The 22,378-nt window shown below is 42.2% G+C and overlaps 1 protein-coding gene across 1 annotated transcript in view; it reads left to right on the top strand.

The window, feature by feature from the left end:
• Positions 1–22,378, top strand: part of LOC122815018 (kinesin-like protein KIF21A) — a 1,294,913-nt gene that overhangs the window by 1,146,341 nt on the left and 126,194 nt on the right. The window contains exon 32 of the mRNA XM_044087270.1: positions 236–406. Coding sequence (XP_043943205.1) covers positions 236–406 — 171 coding nt within the window. The remainder of the gene's footprint in view (positions 1–235; positions 407–22,378) is intronic.

The following is a 22,378-nucleotide window of genomic DNA, read 5'->3' as shown; positions in this document are numbered from 1 at the left end:
ATCTGACATCATAAATATTGACAGATAAATGGACAGTCTGTTACTGTAAACAAATGAAAGCAGCTGTTACATTATTAGCTTGAAATGCTTGAGTGATAGTTTGAATGTATTATAGTGTTTTCACAGTAACAATATTATCTCTATCGTAGCCTTTTGAAATTCAGTTCTCTAGTAGATGAGGCTGGTAGATTATTTGTTGGCAGACTGCACTCTGACATATTTTATTTTTTCTTAGATGTTTGATGGAACAGAAGGAGTCTTAGGCACTGTAAGTCCAACACACAACTTTGAGCCACCTCACTATGATGGCATTGAATCACTTGTAATCTTAGGAGACCATCTTTTCAGTGGTTCCAGAGACAATGGAATAAAGAAGTGGGACCTAGCTCGTAAGGACTTGTTGCAGGTAATGCCATATTATAATTCCTGATGTCTTCTTAACCAGTGCCGAGATATCTTATGGTCCACGTTAAATAACCTGACTTGCTGTATCTTGTAATAGTTAATGCATTCTGTGTCTGCCTGCAGTGTTCTGTTTGTAGGGAGGTGGGCTACTTCCACTGTTTACAAATGTAGAAAACTGGCCTACTATCCCTTTGTCTAAGACATTGATTCTCTCTAAATATTTTCCACTGACTGTAATTCAGTTGTTCGTTCTGTTGTTTTGTTGGAGGTTTTCTCCCTAGGATTCTACTGAAAAGTGGCTGTTTAGTTCTGTTTGAATATCCTTGTCAGCAAATGTAAATTAAGTACCACAAGCCTCATCTCTGTATCATGAAATAATCTTAGACGTCCCATGGAAAAATATTTTTCTCACAGTACAGTTGGAGAAAAGGAAAACTATTTTGAAAAGCTGACTTTTTTTTTTAAGTCCTCGTTAATTCATTATTTGCAACTTAGCTCTGTATACATTTACTTCATCACTCATTTACTGATTGATAGTATTTCCTTAACTGTTGGTCTGATGATGTCAGTTTTGATTCTATCCTCCTCTGATGAGTTCTGATCCAAACCATTGCTAAAGCTCGTGGCAACCAAAAACTGTTTATCTTCTCCCTTACCCATAATGCATCAACCCCGAGTTTCTCAGATCTTGTGTACTGCTTTATGGGAAAGACTTGATGTCCATTATTCTTGAGCAGCTATGTGTTTTAAGCTTGTGAATTTATTTCCTTTCTTAACAAGTCTTCTAATTTCTTAGATTTCTTTAATCCCTTACCTTATCGCTTTAGCTTATTACCTTTTTTACTGGTTAAAATATCTTGTTTCTTTCTTCCATATGTTCTGTATCTTTGAATACTATCATTTGTATTCTTTCCCTTTTAATACATATTTATTGTAGTTTCTTTATTACCATTGCTGGTAATCACTGTATCTTTTGTATCTCTTAAAAAAATTATATATATTTCTTATAGATTCATAGGTTGGTACTAGGCTATCGGCCCTAGGGCTTATGCAAGCCTAGCCATAACAATTCCCTGGATATTTCTTCCGACAATATTTACTTCCCTGTCTGCTATCTTTGTCCAATTCTGGTTGTTTTCTGTTAACTTCTGTTTTTTGTTATGACTATGGCAGAAAAACAGAGAGGGCCCGGCTGGGTTCAGAAAATGTCACAACTGTGGGCACAAAATCTCATTATCTGATGCCTACACTTTGTGTGTACTGCCCTGGACCTCTTCATTTACAAGAGGATTGCGCTATTTGTCATGGGTTTAATCCAAGAGCCCTGACTGAAAGAAAAAAAAATAAATTGATTTTGAAAGGTTTGCTTCCTTCCTCTTTCAGAGAGCCTGTGTCTGGAGCTGCCCATCCATCCAGAACCCCTTTTTCCCATTTTTGTACATGGGGTCAGGGTAACTCTTCAACCGTGACAGTCATCTAGAGCCAAGGTTTGTATATGTCACCTAAAAAATCTAAGAAGTCTACATCTCATTCTGAGTCCTTCTGCCTCTTCGTCAAAGGCATCGGTGCAGTCAAGTAAAAGACCTCAATCCAATCTGACATCCTCATTGGATCCTAATAGGAAAATGTCTAAATTATCAGATCTCAACCTCTGATCCAAAGCAGACTAAAAGAGATTTATTGGATCCAATCCTCAACATCTGGTCTGAAGCAGAAGAAAGAATTATCGGATCAGACTTCTTCGGATCCCCTGAAAAAGTCAACCAACTCTTCAAGCATTACTTACCTACGAAGGACCATATACTCCCATTCTGTGGACCTAGTTCCATCCAGGTCCCCTCATCCATTTTGGAGAGACCCAAGTCCCCCTCTGTAATTTCCACTCACTTTTCCAAGAGTTTAATGGAGGAAGATGTGAAAAGAGGGGTGAGAAGGATTCTGTTGGTGCAGTGTCTGACTGGTGCCTTTCCATCTCCTACCCCTTTGGGTCAGGTGGTCCATTCTTCCATCTATCCCTGTTTACCATTTCCTCCTCTGACTCCTTCCACTGTCTCAGAATACTTGGATCTGAGCCGTCCAGCTCAGTTTGACTCTGCTCTGAGGATACCTTTATCCTTGGATCAGAAGTTCACTCTGAGCTTCAGTCAAATCCAGAGAGCTCACAGAGCCGAGGCTTCCCTGTCAGATTCAAGGTGTTGGAGTCTACTCCAAAGTTGTCAGCCATCTCTGTGCTTTAGAGCCTCAGCACAGATTAGCTTGGCTCTGGCTTCTTCCTCAGGGGGATTGTCTACGGAGCAGGGAGGGAGGGCTCACCAGAAGCTTGCCTTTTCGGATCCAAAGTCCTCTTTGGGGAGGTCTGCCTTTGAGGCTTTGGAGAAAGCATTGTCTGCTTCAGCAACACAGACAGATATTCATAGTGTTTCACTGTTGCAGTCATCACCTGTGGGTTATCTCTGCTGTGGTAGCACTCGCCCGGCCCGAATACCAGAGTCAATGTTTTTCTGTGTCGGCTGCTGCCACTTGCTGGCTGACGTCAGGTCATCAGTGCTATAAAGGAAGGCAGCCAACATCATTACATCAGTCTTTCTTGCTGTGGAGCCCATAGCAGAAGCAGTTCACAAGTGTACCGGTCACTCGCTACCAGAGTTTGAATTACACCTGAAAACGTCTAAAGCCATGTACCCCGTTGGGGATCCATTTTTTTTTGCACTAACCGATGTCTGAAAAAGTTAACAATTGTCTCACCTGTGGAAAGCAAATATCACACTGAGACTTCCATTCATACTGCATCACTTGTTTAGGCCCAGACCATGACCTCCCCCGTTGCCGGTTCTGTGCCCTCTTTAACAAAATAACCATTCATCGTAGAGCTCTTATTGTAGCCAAAATGGCATCCATCAGCAAACAATCTGTAGACATTCCAAAAAAAGTAAGGATAAAGATAGAGGCAGACCACACAAGGCTAAGCCTTCCGATGACTCTACCACTAAGCAGGTCAGTTCTCTGGAATTCAGTGAGGCGCCTTTGCAGCCCTGATGCCCGATTCAGTACCTTTGTAGGCCTGTACTGAGACCCTTTTGGAGTCCGGTATGCTGCAGAAATCTTCTTCGTCTTCCGAGCCTTTGGTTGTCTCTGCCTCGGTTGGGTCCAGAGCCGTGACGCAGGCACTGGCTTCCAAGGAGGTCTTTTGTACTGCCGAATCTAAACAAAAAACGATGCCTTCTCTGACTACCATTCCTCCAGACTGATGTATACTCTTAGGCGGAGAGGCAAGGCCACTCCTAGGAAAACTACCTCTAGCCACCATTTTACTCCTGCTCCACCACCCCAAGCTCAAATGCTTAAAATGGCAGAGGGTCTTATCACCCTTATCAGGGGTAGTCAGGCCACAACTGCTAAAAGGAAGAGAGACCTTTATTGTGAAATACTGACAGAATAGGATTATGAGGAGTCTGATTATTCATATTTTTAAGATGAACAACTATCCCTGACTGCTTATGAGGATTCAGATGCAGAGGAATCCTTTCATTCTGCCTCCCCACCAGAAGATCCTTCCTTTGGGGAAGCCCTTCACACCCTCAGGGAACATTTCCACTGGAAATCCCAGGCCTTCCCTCAATCTAAGAAAAGACTAAGTTTCTAGAGCTGCCCTAGCACAGACCCTTGGCCATCCCTCCAATCTTAGAGGTGGTTGATGATGTCTTCCATGTATCCAGCTCAACTCCTGATGCCCTTCCACCTGCTCTCAGAAAACCTGACTGGTATTACAGTGTACCGGATTCTCACAAATACCTGTACAGAAATCCTGCTGCAGACCTGGAGGTCATTACACAGGGACCTAAAGGACCTAAGGCTAGTTCTACAAAGAACCCTATTCCTTCTGACAAGGACTCCAGAGCTCTGGACAGATGGGATAAAAAAGTATACACCTCTGCAACCTTAGCTATCAGAGCACTCATCTGTCAGTTCCACATGTTAAAATATCAACAACACACTTTAGAACTATTAAAACAAAAGATTTCTACCTTTTCTGACTGTGCCAATTCGAAAGAGTTAGCAGATTTACTGCACTCTACTTGTCAAGTGGCTAAACACTCTTTACACTGGGTATGACACCCTAGAAAACTCGAGCAGGGCAGCAGTGTCAGGATCTGTCATTAGGAGACGTGCATGGTTGAAGGAACATCCTCTCCCTGATCATGTCAAATCAAAATTACTTGATGCACCTTTGGATAAGGACCTCTTGTTTGGAGTAAAAGCAGAAGAGGTGCTTAAAAAGATGGAAGACAAAGCAAAATCTATGCAGACAGTATTTCCTTCAGGTACAACCTCTTAGGTTCAGCAGGAATTTTCCCTCAAAACACTGGTCCTTTCCTGCACCTAGCAGAGACAGGGGCAAGGTAAGCCCCGCAGGGACAGCCGACCCAGACTCCTAACCCAGGGATAGCAGAGAATTAAACTTTGGACAACTTCCACTCCAAAGGCAGGGAGTTCTAATCCATCCCTCTAGGGTAAAAACCCACAATGACTCCCTCTCCCCCCTCTGCTCTCTTTTCACTCACCAAATACTAGAAGGAAAGCTCTTCCTCTGTTTGGAAAATTGGCTTTCTGCAACTAAGGACCATTGGGTCTTAAAGACCATTTTTCAGGGATTCAAATTCTCCTTCTACTAATTACCAATTCCAAGAGGGTACCCTTACCTCAAAATCACTGGACAGAGGCATTGAAACAAGTCCAAGCTCTCTTATCCCAAGGGGCAGTAGCACCTGTCCCCTCAGATCAAACAGGCAAAGGCTTTTATTCCAGACTATTCCTTGTTCCCAGGATAGAGGGCACTTGATGCCCCACCCTGAATCTACCTATTCTGAACACCTTCCTGGTGGTCCCCAAATCCAAAATGCTGACTTTGCTGACAAAAAATAAATGGTTAATTACCCCTACATCTAGAAGATGCCTACCTCCACATCCCCATAAGGGAATTCTGCAGGACATTCCTTCACTTCAGAGAACTGAAAGCGTTGTGAGCCTGCTCTGAACTACCCTTTGCCTTATCTACTACCCCCATGGTATTCACCAAATGTTTAGCCCCAGCCATAGTCCTTGGCAGACAGAAAAATATACAAATTTACCCTTATCTGGACAACTGCCTCATTCAGGTAGATGGCAAGGAATAACTCCTCAAGGACCTCCTCTGTGTCAGAACCCCCTTAATCCCCTTAAGGGTACACCATCAACTAGAAGAAATCAAGGCAAACACCCTCCAGGAAGATTATTTTCTTGGGAGCACGGCTGGACACATCATCCAAAATGGCCTTCATATCCCCAGAAAAGCAGAGCTTCCTGCATCACTGTTCCTCCCAGCTGGCTTCCAGCAGTAATCTCACTGTGAGGACGTTCCTGCAAGCCTTGGGGTACATGGCATTTTGCATCTTGCATCCTTCAAATTCCTATGGCCAGACTTAACATGAGAAAACTTCAGTGGTACCTAAAGAACCTTTTGGGTTCAGCAATCTCAACCTGTAGAGACCTCTCTACCTCTGATCCCCTGTATAAGGGCCAAGTTTCTCAGATGGGCAGGGGCCCATCTCCAGAACAAGGGTCTTTCCTTCAACCTCCGCCCAACTGGGCAGACCATTACCACCGACGTCTCAGAAGTAGCTTGGGGAGCTGACCTAGAAGGCATGTGCATCCAGTGTCTTTGAGATACCCAGCACCTTCCCTTACACTTCAACCAGAAGAAAATGATGGCAGTACAAAAGGCTCTGACATTCTTCAAACCCCATCTCAAGCCAGGGGTTCTCCTTATCAAAACAGATAACACCACAGTAATGTGGTACATCTACAGACAGGGAGGGACCCCATTTTACCCTCTGTGCAATCTAGCCATGAACCTCTGGCTTACAGCCTCTTCCATGGGACTACACCTGATAGCTCAACACCTACCAGGGATCAACCAATCCCTGGCAGGCCACTTAAGCAGAAACTTACTGGACCCCCACGAATCTCCTACCCCTCCACAGAAAAATCTTTTTGCAAATCACTCAAGCGTGGGGGACTCCAGAGGTGGATCTTTTTGCTTCGCATCCCAACCATTAGCTGAAAAAATTCTGCACCAGGGAGTATCACCACCTAGCATGGAAGGTGGATGCCTTGACCTTCCCCTGGAACACTCTCTTTGTGTACGCATTCCCTCCTGTGCCTCTTATCCCCAAGCTACTGATCTAATTAAGGGAGAAGAGACCAAAGGCCATCCTCATTGCTCCAGATTGGCCAGGACAACATTGGTACCCCTTACTGTGCAGCCTGACCTTACGGCCTCCAAGACAGATTCCCCTGATCTCAGACTTCTTAACTCGGGGGGGGGTGCTGCACCCAGTCTTGCAGACTCAGACTATCAGCATGGCTAATACTCTAAAGGAAAACCAGGGACACCTGTTAAACAGACAGGTCCTAGACATTATCACAGAGGCCAGAAGGCCCAGCACCAGAAAATCTTATGCAGGAAAATGAAAAAGATTCTGTTCCTGGAGCCACTCCAGAGGGGGCAGTACCTCACAACCTTCCACATCCCTCTTATCCTTGACTACCTAGCGGAGCTACTTAATAGTAGCCTGTCCTTCTCCTGTATTAAAATCCACCCCTCAGCCATTTCAGCTCATTTTGATACACACAAAAAAATGTATGAAAGCAGTCCGAAACACATTCAAATAAATTTAATACCATAAAAAAACAAATAAAACAAACGTATTTAGCGCTTTCATCTCTCTCAGGAGACTTCATCAGAATGCAATTAATGCCATTTCTAATACCATTTTATATACAAACTTTCAAGTTAATTCATTAATTGTGTCACCAATCAAATTCCATTTGGCAAATGTTCTCATTAACATTTAAGAAGACATATATTTAATAACATATCATAAAATGCTTTAAAAACAACACAAATAAAATGGAATAATCAATTTATATATTCCCTGCCTTTATTATTTATAAATATAATGCATTTAAAAACATCTTAAAAATATATTAATTGACTTAAATAGATTTGTTATATTATTAGCCCTTTCTACTAGCATGGGTGTGATGGAAACTGTTTCACTGAGCCCCGGTGGAAGCATAGCTGCTAATTTCAATTGCCAGTTTCTTTCTTCAACAGATTTTTCCAATCCCCCCTCTGGGATTCAAATTCACCTTATCCAGTATTCCAAAAAAATTTTTATAAATGTGGGACAAGAAAGGGAATGCTTGTACAAGGCATTGGTCATCTTTTTGTTTTTTACGTCATTGGTGTGCTCAGAAATTCTAGTTTTAAATGCACGCTCGGTTTTGCGCACATAAAAATGGGGGCATGTCTCACACAATGCTAGGTAAACCACTCTATTAGTATTGCAACTCCCGCTCTTCAAAAACACTCTATTTTGTCCACAGTTCTCCAATTTCACAACCCTTTCTTTCATAATAAATGAGCATTGCCCACATCTTCCACAGGCTCTAATGCCTTGAATCATGTTATCCTCCATTTCAATTTTTTGTTCAAATAATCTCTTAAAGTTTGGTGCAGTTTTAGTGTCGAAAATAGGTTGCCTTCCCAATTTTTCAGCCACTTCTTTATTGATTTTAAAAATATTCCAATTATGTTTTAAAACTTCCTGAATTCTACCAGTAAGATGGTTATGTTCCAGAATACAGGCTTTATTGTAACTCTTATTGGCTTCTAAATTTACTTCTTTAATTAAACCTACCCCCAACAGGGGCTGGTACCATGTCCCCCACTTACTATACACATCATGGATTATCTCAGCTACCAGGGGTACAGGATACCCCCTTTTATAAAACATATGAGCAATTTTATCAAGCTCCTCACTAACATCCTCATGATGTGAGGGCATCCGAGCAACTCTTATTGCTTGTCCCTTGATGCTCTTCTTTTGGTCCAAGTGGTGGTTGCTGTTGAAGTGTAAATAAGAGTTACAAAAAGTATCCTTCCTAAGTACTCTAGATCTAAAACCATTTGTGTCATGTATAATAAGTGTATCCAAGTAATTAATCCTATCCTCATGAAAGTTCTAAGTAAATTTTAAAAACTTGTTGAATTATTTAAATAAAACATAAATTCCTCAATTTCAGCCACTGTTCCTTTCCATAAAATAAAAATATCATCCAAGAAGCAGGAATACAACTGTATTTTATCCCAATGGGGGCATCCTATCACACATCTATTCTCCCAACCCAATAGAACCAAATTAGCATATACCAGTGCACAGGCTGCACCCATGGCGACCCCTCGAATTTGTTGGAAATATTCCCCTTCAAACCAAATAAAATTATTTTCCAACACCAAACTCATTAATTCACAGACCAAGATCACCTGCTCATGGGTTAAATCTGAAAACTGAAATAAGGTTCTTCAAAAAAAATTCTAACCCTTCCACTTTGAGTATAACTGTAAAAAGGTCCTTTATGTCTATAGTTAGGAAAATCAACTCCTTAGTCCACACAGTTCCTTTTTAAGTAACCCCAAGAAATCCCACGATTCCTTGAACAAGTGGGATGTCTTTTCTACAACGTGCTGTACATTTTGATCGATGAATACAGCCAGAGGTTGAGTCTTGGAGCCTTTGGCAGCCACTATGGGTCTAAAGGGGGGCTTTCCTATATCCTTGTATATTTTTGGTATTCCGAAGAATACTGAAATATTATGATGTTTCTTATATAAAAAAATCATAAACATCCCCATTTTATCCTATTATTTAACAAATATTCTTCCAGATGGGAGTCAATTCTGGAATAAGAAACATTAATTTGATTTATAGACACTGCTGTGTATGTAGTTTCTTCAAACAAAAGCTGTTGCATTTCATTTATGTAGTCTTCATTCTTAAACAAGACCCCCTTTATCTGGGGTCATAATACGTATTGTTTTGTCTTTCCCTAAATCTGTTAATAAATTATGTTCTTCTCTATTTAAATTCCAGGGAATCTTCCTATCTAAAGTGTGTATATAATACAAATCTTCCAGCACTAGTTTTTCAAACGTATCCACTAAAGGGTGTAGTGGAGGGTTATATGTACTCCTCTTTTTCCATCTATTTTCACTCATTGTGTTCCCTTCTCCTAACTCTCCATCTCTGTCATTGAACTGTAACTTAAAATTTAGTTTTCTGGTGTACAATTTCAAAGCCAGGACATTATTCACAAGGTTGCTTCTTCCCTCAGAAATAAATTTAATTCCTTTAGATAACAAACAAAAATATTCATCTGTTATCTCTCTATTAGTATAATTATACACAGTAAAACCATTTTTGCATTTAGCTATATTGCCAACTAATTCCTGTGTCTGTTTGATAATACCCCTTTTTCTGTATCTGTTAATCGGAATTCTGATTGTATTTCCCTTTCTCTATATTTCTCTGTGCCAGTCTCTCCGAGCGTGTGATATATGGAAAATCCTGTCCCTCTCCCCTCTCATATTCCTTCTGAGTATTATTTACATTATTCACTCTTAGAACCTCACTATAACTCAATGTTCCCGGTTCTTCCCTTCCATTACTTTTACTGTGGTTAAAATCCATACTGTGAGGGGTGGGATACGCTTCTTTGTTGTTATATTGCTTTAAATCCCGTTCTAACTTCCGCTTCTTTTTATAAAAAATATTGTTACATCTCCTCTCAACTTTGACCGATATTTTGTGATACGGGTCTTGAAATTGGGGAAATAACAAATCTTCTCTAATTTTCCTATCCAACTCCTCAATTTCCCGAGTTAGAGCAACCTTCTGTTTTTCATAGTAAAAAACAGTCTTTCTTAGAAAATCCATTCCAATTGTATAAAAAAATTCAATAAAATCAATAATCACATCATTATCATAAAACACGCCAAATGGAAATTTATAAAGTCTGAGACCCTAAGGGACTATTTTTAAGTTTAAACATTCATTTAAATAAGCAATATTAATTTGGGATGTCTTTAATTTGAACATTCTCTTCTCGAAGAAAAAAATTAACTCTTTTAATGAACCAAAATTATGTTCATCAAACTGAAGCGGTACCCTTGCAGGAACCTCGTTGGTATTGGGTTGATTAAAATTGAACTGTTTAGCAATAAAATCCGTTAGGTTAAAGTTACTTTCCGCATTCCCATTTGTATGCATATTACTGCCCAATGCTGCCAAATTACTCGCTGTGTTAACAAAGCCATTGGAACTAGATGCTACTGGGTTTACAGTACCTTTATGGGAAGTTTCATTGCCTCGATTAATATTACGCTGTATTTCCTTGCTCCGAACGACCCCACTGACAATGAGATTCAAATCCAGACCAAAACGCTGCTCTCCCCTATCTGTGGCGGCATCTTGCCTCAACTCCGTTCTTTGAACCACCTGATCGCTAGAACCAATAGGGCTGGAAGCTCGTACCTCCTCCTGGTTTACCTCATGCATATTCATGCCCGCCTGGTTACCAGCAGTACTTCCTCCACTAATTGTACTAGCGATCCCCATCTTTGAGAAAACAGTTCAATGAGCCTGGTCAAGTCACCTCGGATTTGGCTTACCTCTTCCCTTAACTGAATTAGTTCAGTTTGATGCCCATGATTGGAAGCATCGGTACCGGATAAATTAAAGACATCCAGTGTATCCATGGGTGGTCCCGGACCACTTAAAACTATAAAGCACTAATAAAACCAACAAATAAAATAAAAACTGATAAAAAATGTAGGAAAGCAGTCCGAAACACATCCATATAAATTTAATACAATAAAAAAAAAAATAAAACAAATGTATTTAGCGCTTTCATCTCTCTCAGGAGACTTCATCAGAATACAATTAATGCCATTTCTTCTACCATTTTATATACAAACTTTCACGTTAATTCATTAATTGTGTCACCAATCAAATTCCATTTGGCAAATGTTCTCATTAACATTTAAGAAGACATATATTTAATAACATATCATAAAATGCTTTAAAAACAACACAGATAAAATAGAATAATCAATTTATATGTTCCCTGCCTTTATTATTTATAAATATAATGCATTTAAAAACATCTTAAAAATATATTAATTGACTTAAATAGATTTAAGTTATATTATTAGCCCTTTCTACTAGCATGGCTGTGATGAAAACTGTTTCATTGAGCCCCGGTGGAAGCATAGCTGCTAATTTCAACTGCCAAACAGTTTCTTTCTTCTTTAACATATTTTTCCAATTCCCCCCGGGATTCAAATTCACCTTATCCAGTATTCCAAAGGAAAATTTTATAAATGTGGGACAAGAAAGGGAATGCTTGTACAAGGTATTGGTCATCTTTTTGTTTTTTATGTCATTGATGTGCTCATAAATTCTAGTTTTAAACTCACGCTTCGTTTTGCCCACATAAAAATGGGAGCATGTCTCACACAACGCTAGGTAAACCACTCTATTAGTATTGCAACTCCCGCTCTTCAAAAACACTCTATTTTGTCCACAGTTCTCCAATTTCACAACCCTTTCTTTCATAATAAATGAACATTGCCCACATCTTCCACAGGCTCTAGTGCCTTGAATCATGTTATCCTCCATTTTGATTTTTTGTTCAAATAATCTCTTAAAGTTTGGTGCAGTTTTAGTGACGAAAATAGGTTGCCTTCCCAATTTTTCAGCAACTTCCTTATTGATTTTAAAAATATTCCAATTATGTTTTAAAACTTCCTGAATTCTACCAGTAAAATGGTTATGTTCCAGAATACAAGCTTTATTGCAACTCTTATTGGCTTGATGAAAGCACTAAATACGTTTTTTTATTTGTTTTTTTATGGTATTTGTTTCGGACTGCTTTCGTACATTTTGTATCATTTTGATACAGAACAGCCCCTGTTTTCCCATCCTTTGATTAAACAATTCCTCAGAGGGGCTTCTAATATCAGACCTCCCAGAAGGCCACCCACTCCAGCCTGGGACCTTAATTATGTTTTGATAAAACTAGCTTTACAACCCTTCTAACCTGCTGCTTCAGCAGAACTAAGGTACCTCTCCTGGAAAACTGCTTTTCTCCTAGCTATCACCTCAGCCAGAAGGGTTTCAAAGCTACAGGCACTGATGGCCATTGAGCCCTTTATCATCTTCCATGCAGACAGGGTCTCCTTGAGGACCAATCCCTCCTTTATGCCCAAGGTGGTATCTTATGTAACTCTCAACCAGGCCATACATTTACCCACCTTCTTTACTAATCCTCAAAGCAAGAGGGAAAGAATTCTGTACTCGCTAGATGTGCACAGACAGCTCAGATACTATCTGGACCATACTAAACCCTTCAGGAAAATGGACCAATTACTTGTCAGCTTTGCCCCAGGGGTGGATGGGGAAGCCCATTTCCAAACAGACTGTTTCCAAATGGATATCACACTGTATCCATTCCTGCTACAGTTTGCATGGGAACCCCCCCCCCCCAAGATCGTGTCGAACTCATTCCTCCAGGGCAGCCTTCACTTCCACAGCATTCCTCAAAGGAGTTCCCACCATTGACATCCTGGAAGCTGCCACCTGGACTTCTGCCCATACCTGTACCAAGCATTACCACCTACCTCTATTTTCTAAGGCTAGGGTAGGGTCTGCCTCTGCAGTTCTGCATGACATGCTGACACATGCCTAGGTCTCTTACTAATCCTACCACCCCTCTCCTCAGATTTGGGAATCCTCCCACAGGTGATAACTGCAACAGTGAAGCACGAAGAACATAGTACTTGCCATAAATGTAGATGTTTGAGTGTATTCACTTTTGCAGTCCTGGTTTCCCACCCTCCTTCCCCCTTATATCTTCTTTCTTTAGGGAGACATAAGTTTCTAAAGGTGGCTTTTAAGCACCAGGACCACTTTACCATATTTACTTGGGCCTCTGACTGGTTAGGGCAAGGAAAAACTGATGTAATGCTGTCTGCTGCCTTCCTGTATAGCACTGATGACCTGACATCAGCCAGCAAGCGATAGCAGCCGATGCAGAAAAACATAGACTCTGGTGTTCAGGCTGTCCAAGGGCTACCACAGCAGGGATAACCCACAGGTGATGATTGCAACAGTGAATACACTCAAACATCTACATTTATGGTAAGTGTACACAACTGTACTTTCCTACCCCTCAGGTCTTCATTCTGCAGCCTTGATGTCTCTGCGCTCAGAGTCTCATCTCTCCTTTCCACAGGGACAGCCAGTATGGAAACTCTAGGCTTCTCATCAGGGTATCCTAACTTCTTTTGATGCCACCCCAGAGCAACCGACTCAGGAGGTCCCTAACAAGATGACTTGTAAGAGGAAGCACTTGGAATCCCCAGAGGAGTCTATCACAGAAAATATGGACTTTGCTGAAGGTGAAGGGTTCCCATGGTCACCTTCTGAAGATGTCTCATTTGGAGACATCCTTGAAATCGTAATACAGAGAGGCAGCTGGACACCCAGCATGTCTTCGTCCGAGGCTTTTTGTACTGACCCATCTGACTCCTGGGTGACTCCACCTGATCACGAGCTCATTGAGTTGATCTCTCAGTGGGTGTGGATGGATCCTGCTGCTATTGAACCTATACCTTGAAGACCAGACAAAATCATGGCACCACCTCTGGACAAACATTTTTTGGGAAAAGGGGTTCCTCTTAATGGCCAAAGTCATGGTGGCAGCCAATAAAAAAGAACTTGCAGAGGAGAGATCCACTGTTCATCCCCCCAAAAGGGAGTCACAGGCAATGAACAGGTTTGGGAAGCATGTCTATGCTTCAGTGACCATTGCCTTGAGGTCAATGAATTATGTGGCACATTTCACAAGGTTACAGAGGGATTTGAAGAGCTGTGAAGTACCCTCTCAGGATCTGTCTCTGAAGAAGTAGAATCATCCTAAATTTCCCAGATGGCTACCCTGCAATCTATTTCCAATTCTTCGTGAGGCTCATTTTACATGAAACTGAAGGAACCTCAAGGGCAGCGGGTTCAGGCATTTCTGTGAGGAGGCATGCTTGCATATGCTTTTGTGATTTTGTGGTGCCCCTCAGGTCTTTGTTCGTCAGTGCTCCTTTTGATGGCAAGTCTTTGTTTGGCCCCAAAGTGAAGGACAGATTATCCAGGTGTGAGAAGGTTGGAAAGGCCCTGTCTACATTTTTCAACCCCTCAAAGATCCTGTTCTAGGAATCAGTGAGGAGGTCAAAAGATTTGGTTCAAGAAATCCCAGGGACCTTTCCAGGACACACGAGGAGGAAGTTCTCCAGGGATAGAGGGGGGAACTCTAATGGTAGATGCCACCCCCGCTGCAGAGGTGACCCCACAAATCCTGGGGTTCAGATAATCTTTCTCTGATGGACCCTTCCATTGTTCTTGAATGGGGGATTAATTGCCCTCCTCCAGAGGCAGTCAGGGGTCAACTATCTCTTCATCAGAGAGCCTGGCTAGAAATAACAGAAACTTGGGTGCCGAGGATAGTTTCCAGAGATTATATAATACCCTTTCCCCTTTCTCCTCCAGTTTCAAGAAGAATCCCCGATGTTCACCGAGTCAGAGCAAACAAGCAGCAGTTCAGGTACAAAAGCTACTAGAAAAAAAGAGTCATCCAGGAGGTTCCACCGCACCAGTTAGAATCCAAAACTTGCTCAAGATTCTTTTTAGTGCTAAAGAAAACAAGGGACTGGAGACCAGTTTTGGATCTCAGCATCCTAAACAAGTTTGATGCACCAAGTTCTGGATGGTCACGTTTCAGTCCATTCTCCCTTTTATGGGCAAGGAGGACTGGATGTCCTCAATAGACCTTCAAGATGCATACTATCACATAAAAATTAACAGGCAATCCAAAATGCTTTTACACATCCAGCTGGGAGCCAGTCATTACCAGTTCAGAGTTCTGCCCTTTGGTTTCACCACAGCCCCCAGGATGTTTTCTAAATGTATGGCAGTAGTAGCAGCACACTTGAGACTGCAAGGATTCTGGGTGTTTCCATATCTAGACGACTGGCTCATTACCACCCCAAACAGGCATCAGTTAATTAGGGCAAGAGATAGTACAGTTGCATACACTTACCATAAATGTAGATGTTCGAGTTTATTCACTGTTACAGTCCTTACAAATGGGTTATCCGGCTCCCGTAGCCCGCAGTCGGCCAGAATACCAAAGTCCTTGGTATATGACATCGGCTGCATCCAGATTAAGCCTGATGTCAGGTACCAAGGCAGGCAGCCAACATCATTTCCTCAGTTTTTCTTGCCTTAACTGTCAGGAGCCCCCAAAAAAGTTTAGACCAGGAAAAGAAAAAATCCAGTCTGTGCCCTAGTAAAAAAAAGAGGGGATGGAAGGGGGGAAACCAGGGCTGCAACAGTGAATACACTCGAACATCTACATTTATGGTAAGTGTACACAACTGTACTATGTTCATCGTGTTTCACTACTGCAGTCCTTACAAATGGATTGATTCCCAAAGCCCAGGAAAAAAACAAAAGGGAGGAGGAACAACACTGATTGAGTTGGTAAGAATGCCCTGCAACACTGCAGTGGCAAAACCAGCCCTGGACTTAGAAGACAAGGGCAAATTGTAATGTTTAGTGAAAGTGTGGACAGACATCCAAGTAGCTGCTTCCAGAGTGTCCTTAGTAGGTACACCCCTCAGAAAAGTTGCTGAGGTAGAGGTAGCTCTAGTAGAATGGGTCCTAATACCCTGTGGAGGATCCTTGCCATGCTTTAAGTAACAAAAGTGAATACAATGAGCAATCCACTTAGAAATAGTCTTTTTAGAAATAGCTTTGCCCTGAGTTCCAGGAGCAAAACTGACCAACAACTGATCTGTCTTTCGAAAAGGTTTAGTCCTGTCCAGGTAAAATCTAAATTGTCTGTGCACATCCAGGGGAATGCAGCAACCTTTCTCCTCTATTCCGAGGATTAGGAAAGAAGGTAGGCAGGTGGATAGACTGTTTAAGAGTCAGGCTAGAAACCACCTTAGGCGTAAAAGAGAGATTAGTTCTAAAAGAAACCCGATCCACATGGAAAGTGATAAAAAGCTCTACTGCCATTAAGGCCTGCAGCTCAGACACTCTTCTAGCTGAAGTAATGGCCAAGAGAAAGGCAGTTTTCCAGAAGAGAAACTTCAAATCTGCTGAGGCAGCAGGTTCAAAGGGAGGCAGAGAAAGTATCTCAAGTACAAAATTAAGATCCCAAGCAGGAGTAGATGCCCTTCTGGGAGGCTTCAAATTGCTAGCCCCCCTGAGGAATTGTTTCATCAAGGGTGAGAGAAAATGGGTTGCTCAAAGGAACAGTGAGCAGAAATAGCTTGAATCTTGATAGAAGAGAAGGAAAGTCCGCCATTAAGTAAACCTGCCAGATAATCAAGAATTAGACGAAGAGTAGGTTGAGATGGGTCTTCTCCTCTAGTCTGCATCCAAATGGGAAATCTTTTCCACTTATCTGCATAACATTTCCTAGTACTAGGCCTCCTGGTCTCACGAAGGACCTCAACCACCTGTTGAGAAAGGTTTAAATTATGAGCCAGGCAGTCAAATGCAGAGTCTGAAGGCGAGGATGCAGAATCTTTCCTCCGTCCTGAGACAAGAGATTTGGTATCGGGGGAAGATGCCAAGCCCGAGACTGGGAGAGACTGCGTAGAAGTGGATACCAATGCTGCCTGGGCCAGCCTGGGGCTATGATGATGACCCTTGGTTTTTCGTCCCTTATCTTTAACAGCACTCTGGGAAGAAGAGGCAGAGGAGAGAATGCATAGATCGATAGCTGCGTCCAGGGGAAGGACAGAGCATCCACTTTCCAAGCTTTGTTATGATGATCCCTGGTGCAAAAGGTTGGAAGAAGGTGATTGGTCGGAGATGAAAAGAGATCCACCTGGGGAGTGCCCCAACCCTGAATGATGCGATAGAAGATGGTCTTGTTTAGTTGCCACTCATGAGGATCAAGGACCTGCCTGCTTAACCTGTCTGCCAAGGTGTTGAACCTTCCTGGAAGAAACTGAGCATTTAGATGAATGTCCATAGAGGCTGCCATGGACCATAGTCTCATGCTTTGCACAGGGGGGTAAGAGTCCCTCCCAGCTTGTTGATGTACCACATAACTGTAGTGTTGTCTGTCATGACTAGAAGAGTACCAGGAGAGAGAAGATGCTTGAATGGTACGCGGGTTGAAAGAAGCACAGAGATCACAATTAGGGACGTCATGCTCAAGGCCCAAACAAAGTGATACAGTACGAATGAAAATCACGATGCGGAATCTGTTTTCCACAGGCAAGACCATTATTAACTTTCTCTGACATTCATTAAAGCAAGAAAGAAGGTGGGGTACTTATCTGAGGATGTCTTCAACTTTAGAAGTCAAAATACAAAAAGAAGGTAATCGGCCGACCGGCACTCGTGCGAATTGCTTCTTCTCCGGGCTCCGCGGCAAGAAAGACTGAGGAAATTACGTCGGCTGCCTGCTTTTGTACATGAAGTCCTGATGTCAGGCTTAATTTGAAGGCAGCTGATGTCATATACCAAGGACTTTGGTATTGTGGCCGACTGCGGGCTACCGGGACCCATTTGTAAGGACTGCAACAGTGAAACACGATGAACGTCAGATTCGCCAGACGTTCTCAGATGGGGATAACCATAAGCTATGGAAAGTCTTAACTGGAACTAACTCAAAATTTGGAATTTTTAGCAGCACTGTCCAACACACAGTTAATAATAGCCTCACTGCCTCTGTCAAGGGTTCAGACTGCACAAAAATAATCTGCAGTACCAAGATTTCAGCCCGCTTGGTCCTTAAAGCTCTAGGATCAATGTCAGCGGCAGTAACACTAGTACCTTTAGCCAAATTCTACATGAGGATTCTACAGTGCATGCTAGCAATACAATGGTTGATACTTTACCAATCCATGTCTACTCCAGTATGAATCACCCATGCATGCAAGAGGGATTTCAGGTGGTGGATTCAATCATACCAGGTTCTGCAAGGCTATCCATTCATTCCTCCTCAACCCAAGGTCATAGTGACCATGGATGCTTCCCAGTTGGGGTTGGGGGGTAATTTTTATGGGGATAACGGTCCAAGCACTTGATTCCCCAAGGAGGCCAACTTGCATATCTGTGTCCCAGAGATGAGCAGTGCTTTTAGCATTGCATGCCCTTCAGAATGATCTCCCTTTGTGGACGATTGCAGTTCAAATGGACAATATGTCAGTAATTTGGTACATCAAAAAACCAAGGAGGAACCAGATCATGTCCCTTGTGTCGAGAAGCACTGAGTATGGCAATAGGCGATCTGATCTAACTGCTTTTTCATAGCAATGCACATTTCAAGAAAGTCCAGTGTGATAAAAGACGAGCTGAGCAGGTGCATTCTTCTACCTCATGAGCGGTACCTCAACAAGAACGTAACAGAAATTATTTTCCATTAGTGGGGCCACCCTTGCTTTGATCTTTTTGCTTCCTCCCTAAGTAACAAATGTCCTAATCCCCTTGCAGGGGGAATCACAGAGGGATGCTCTTCATGATTGGCCACCTGGGCTACTATACGCTTACCCACCAATTCCGAAATTCCTACTTAAAGCTGCCTTATTGAAGAGCAGAGTCATCCTCATTGCGCCTTACTGGCCTCGACAGATTTGGTTCCCCTTCTTTTGGCCTCACTTAAGCAACCTTGGATTCTGGATCCAACTCCAGACCTCCTGTCTCACCTGACAGGCATGATTTATCCATACATATCAAACCTCAGGCTGACAGCCTGGCTTCTCCAATTCCATTAATATCCAGACAGCCTATACTGTCTTCACTTCTCCGACATATACTTTTATCTTCCCATAAACCCTCTACACAAAAACTCTATTCTAGTAAATGGAAGAGGTTTGTTTACTGGGCTCAGCAAAATAATGTTGATCCTTCTTCAGCTCCCATACATAGCATCCTTGAATTTTTGGCCCTACTTTTTAAAGAAGGAGCTGGTTCCTTTACAGTTAAGGTTCAGTTAGCAGCAGTATGGAATTTTCACACTGGATTTGAGGGTTCCTCTGTCATGTCTCATAAGCTCTGCAAATCCTTTTTGAGAAGCACTCTTCTTCTAAGACCTCCTTTTAAAGACACCACTCACCCATGGGATCTTAATCTCGTACTGCAAGCTCTTACTCATTAACCCCTTCGAAGCAGCACCCAAAATCCCAGTCCCTCCTTGTTTCGAAGCAGCACCCAAAATCCCAGTCCCTCCTTGTTTCTTGAGCTTCCCACCATATCGTCATCATCACTTTTCACTTTGATTTATAGTTTTCTGCTTGTGCAATGTATTAGAGCCTTAACTGTGTTGCTCTAAAATACCCCCTCAAATTGGGTAATCCTAGTCCTCCTTGTTCTATTGGAAGGATCAGCCTATCCCACTTGACCCTTGATAAAATCCTCCAGCTCTTTAAGTGCTATCCACAAATTCTCCTCTGGCTGATAAAAATAGGTCTGACCTGTGTATAAGACTAAAGCGACTAAAAACATTTTAACTCCTTGTATCTTACTATCCATATCCATATAACAAAGCTACCAGTTTTTCAATTTTTGTATCATCTTCTGTTTAGTCTCTTCCCACATATCCTTAGCTGCCACAACAGAGTCATTTGTAATCCATACTCCTAAATACTTAATTTTATCATGTCCCCATAGATACGGATATTGTTGGACCAATTTGTGTGTGGGTACATAATGTGCTGCTATTGCCTCTGTTTTAGCTTCATTAATTTGGTATCCCATGAAGATTTTAAACTGTCAGTGTTCCACAACACTGTAATTTCTCTTTCTGATTTTGTCATGTATAAAAAAAAATATCTGCGGATAGAGCCAGTTTTTCTTGACTATCATACCAGTTATATCCTTGAATTTCTGCATTGCTTATTTTCTTTGCCAGTGGTTTTAAATATAATGGAAATAAAGGGGAAAGAAGACACCCCTGCCTGATGATCTTCGTTTTTCACTGTTGCAGTCATTACATTTGGGTAATCTGCTGGCAGTTTGCCCTCAGTCGGCCTGATTAACAAAGTCTTGGGTCCTGCGTCGGTTGCTGTCCCTTTTTCCATGACGTCAGGTCTTCATGGGTATAAAACGTGCAGTTGACGCCATTTTAATCAATCTTTCTTGCTGCGCAGTGCCTGAAGCAGAAGCAGTTTGCAAGTGCCGGTCGGCCAACTCCTGAAATTTTCATTTTCGAGTTTCAGAACCGAAGTCTTCAACCTAAAGCTAAGTACCCCATTGGGGAAACTTTTCTTGCTCCTTACCGATGTCAGTAAAAGTTAATAATTGTATTACTTGTGGGAAGCAAATATGTCATAAGGATTTTCATTTGTACTGTATTCCTTGCCTAGGCCCTGACCACAACATGCCTTGCTGTCATTTTTGTGCTAAATTTAACCAACACACTATTAAGCGTTGGTATATTTTTGCTCAGGATTTAACTATCCAGAAATGTCGTCGGTTAGCAATCCGACTACCGGAATACACAAAAAATGCAAAGAAAAGGACCGAGACAGACCGTCGAGGTCCAAAACCGACAACGAAGCTTCTCCTAAGCCAGTCGCCGGTTTGCCGGTACTCAGTGAGGTGCTTTCACAGCCCCTGATACCTGCTACTTTTGATTCGCAGGCCTCTACTAAGACCCATTACCTTAGATGGGTCTGGAGCCGCTGAGCAGGCACCGGCTTCTGAGGGTGTTTTCAGGCCTAAACATTTGTATATTAGACCGATGCCATCATCAAAACCTAGGCCAAAATCAATTTCTATGTCTAAAAAAACAACGCTTGGGCCATGTACACAGGCCCCTATGCCTAAAAAACAAATGATCAAAATGGCTGAGGATTTAGTTATCTTGATCAGGGGTTCCCATCCCCCCTCCTGCTAAGAGGCCTAGGCAAGGCACTGACTATGAAACATCAGATCAGGTTTCTGTTTCTTCTGATTCCCTCTTCTGATCAGGAATTCTCTGTTGCACCTTATGAGGCCTCTGATGCAGAAGACTCCATCCCTTCTGCTTCTTCTCCTGAGGATTTTTCTTTTGGAGAAACTTTGCATACCTTAAGGGAACACTTTCACTGGGAGAGTCAGGATTTCTCAGAATCTAAAAAGAGGCTTAGGGATTTCCTCCTTCTTCCTCAGCATAGGCCTTTGGCTATACCTCCTGTTTTAGACGTTGTTGATGATGTTTTCTCAGAATCCAGCATGGCTCCTTGCTCCCTGCCTCCAGCTCCTAGTAAGCCAGACAGATATTACAGGGTTCCTGACTTCCACAAATTCCTTTTTCAAAACCCTACTTCTGATCCTGAAACCATTTCTCAGGGTCCCAATGGCGTTAAGGCTTCTACGGCTAAAAATCCTACCCCTTCTGATAGAGACTCCAGGGCGCTGGATAGATGGGGTAAGAAGGTTTACACGTCTGCAGCCTTTGCAATCAGGGCTTTAAACTGTCAATTTCATATGCTTAAATGTCAGCAGCATGTCATGGGCTTACTTAAACAGAAAATGATGTTGATTTCTGACTGTGTGGAAAATAGTTACAGGATTTATTGCTTTCAGCTGAACAAGTTGGAAAGCATACTTTGCAATGTGGTTTTGATTCCTTGGAGGCCTCTTGCAGGGCCACTGTAACTGGATCTGTGATAAGAAGGCATGCTTGGCTCAAGGAGCAAAATCTGCCTGATCATGTTGAAGCAAAATTGTTGGATGCTCCTTTACAACAGGACAGTCTATTTGGAAATAAGGCAGAAGAAATTTTGAAAAAGATGGAAGAGAAAGCTAAATCTATGTAAACTGTAAAAGATTTCCTACAAGTGCATCCACCCAGGTTCAGTAGGCACTGGCCTACTAAGAATTGGTCCTTTCCAGTATCCACCAGAGCCGCTCAGGTCAAACCCAGGCACTCCAAAGGCTCCAGGTTTCAATCACAAGGAACTTACAGAACAAAACAATGGGGTGCCTCCACATCCAAATCTGGAAGTAACAAGGCACCTTCCTACGGTAAACAG

The sequence above is a fragment of the Protopterus annectens genome, chromosome 11.part0 (assembly GCF_019279795.1).
Source record: "Protopterus annectens isolate FY-2018-M chromosome 11.part0, PAN1.0, whole genome shotgun sequence".
NCBI classification, from domain to species: Eukaryota; Metazoa; Chordata; order Ceratodontiformes; family Protopteridae; genus Protopterus; species Protopterus annectens.
The sequence above is the reverse complement of the archived record's forward strand: the minus strand, read 5'-3'. Positions and strand labels throughout refer to the sequence as shown.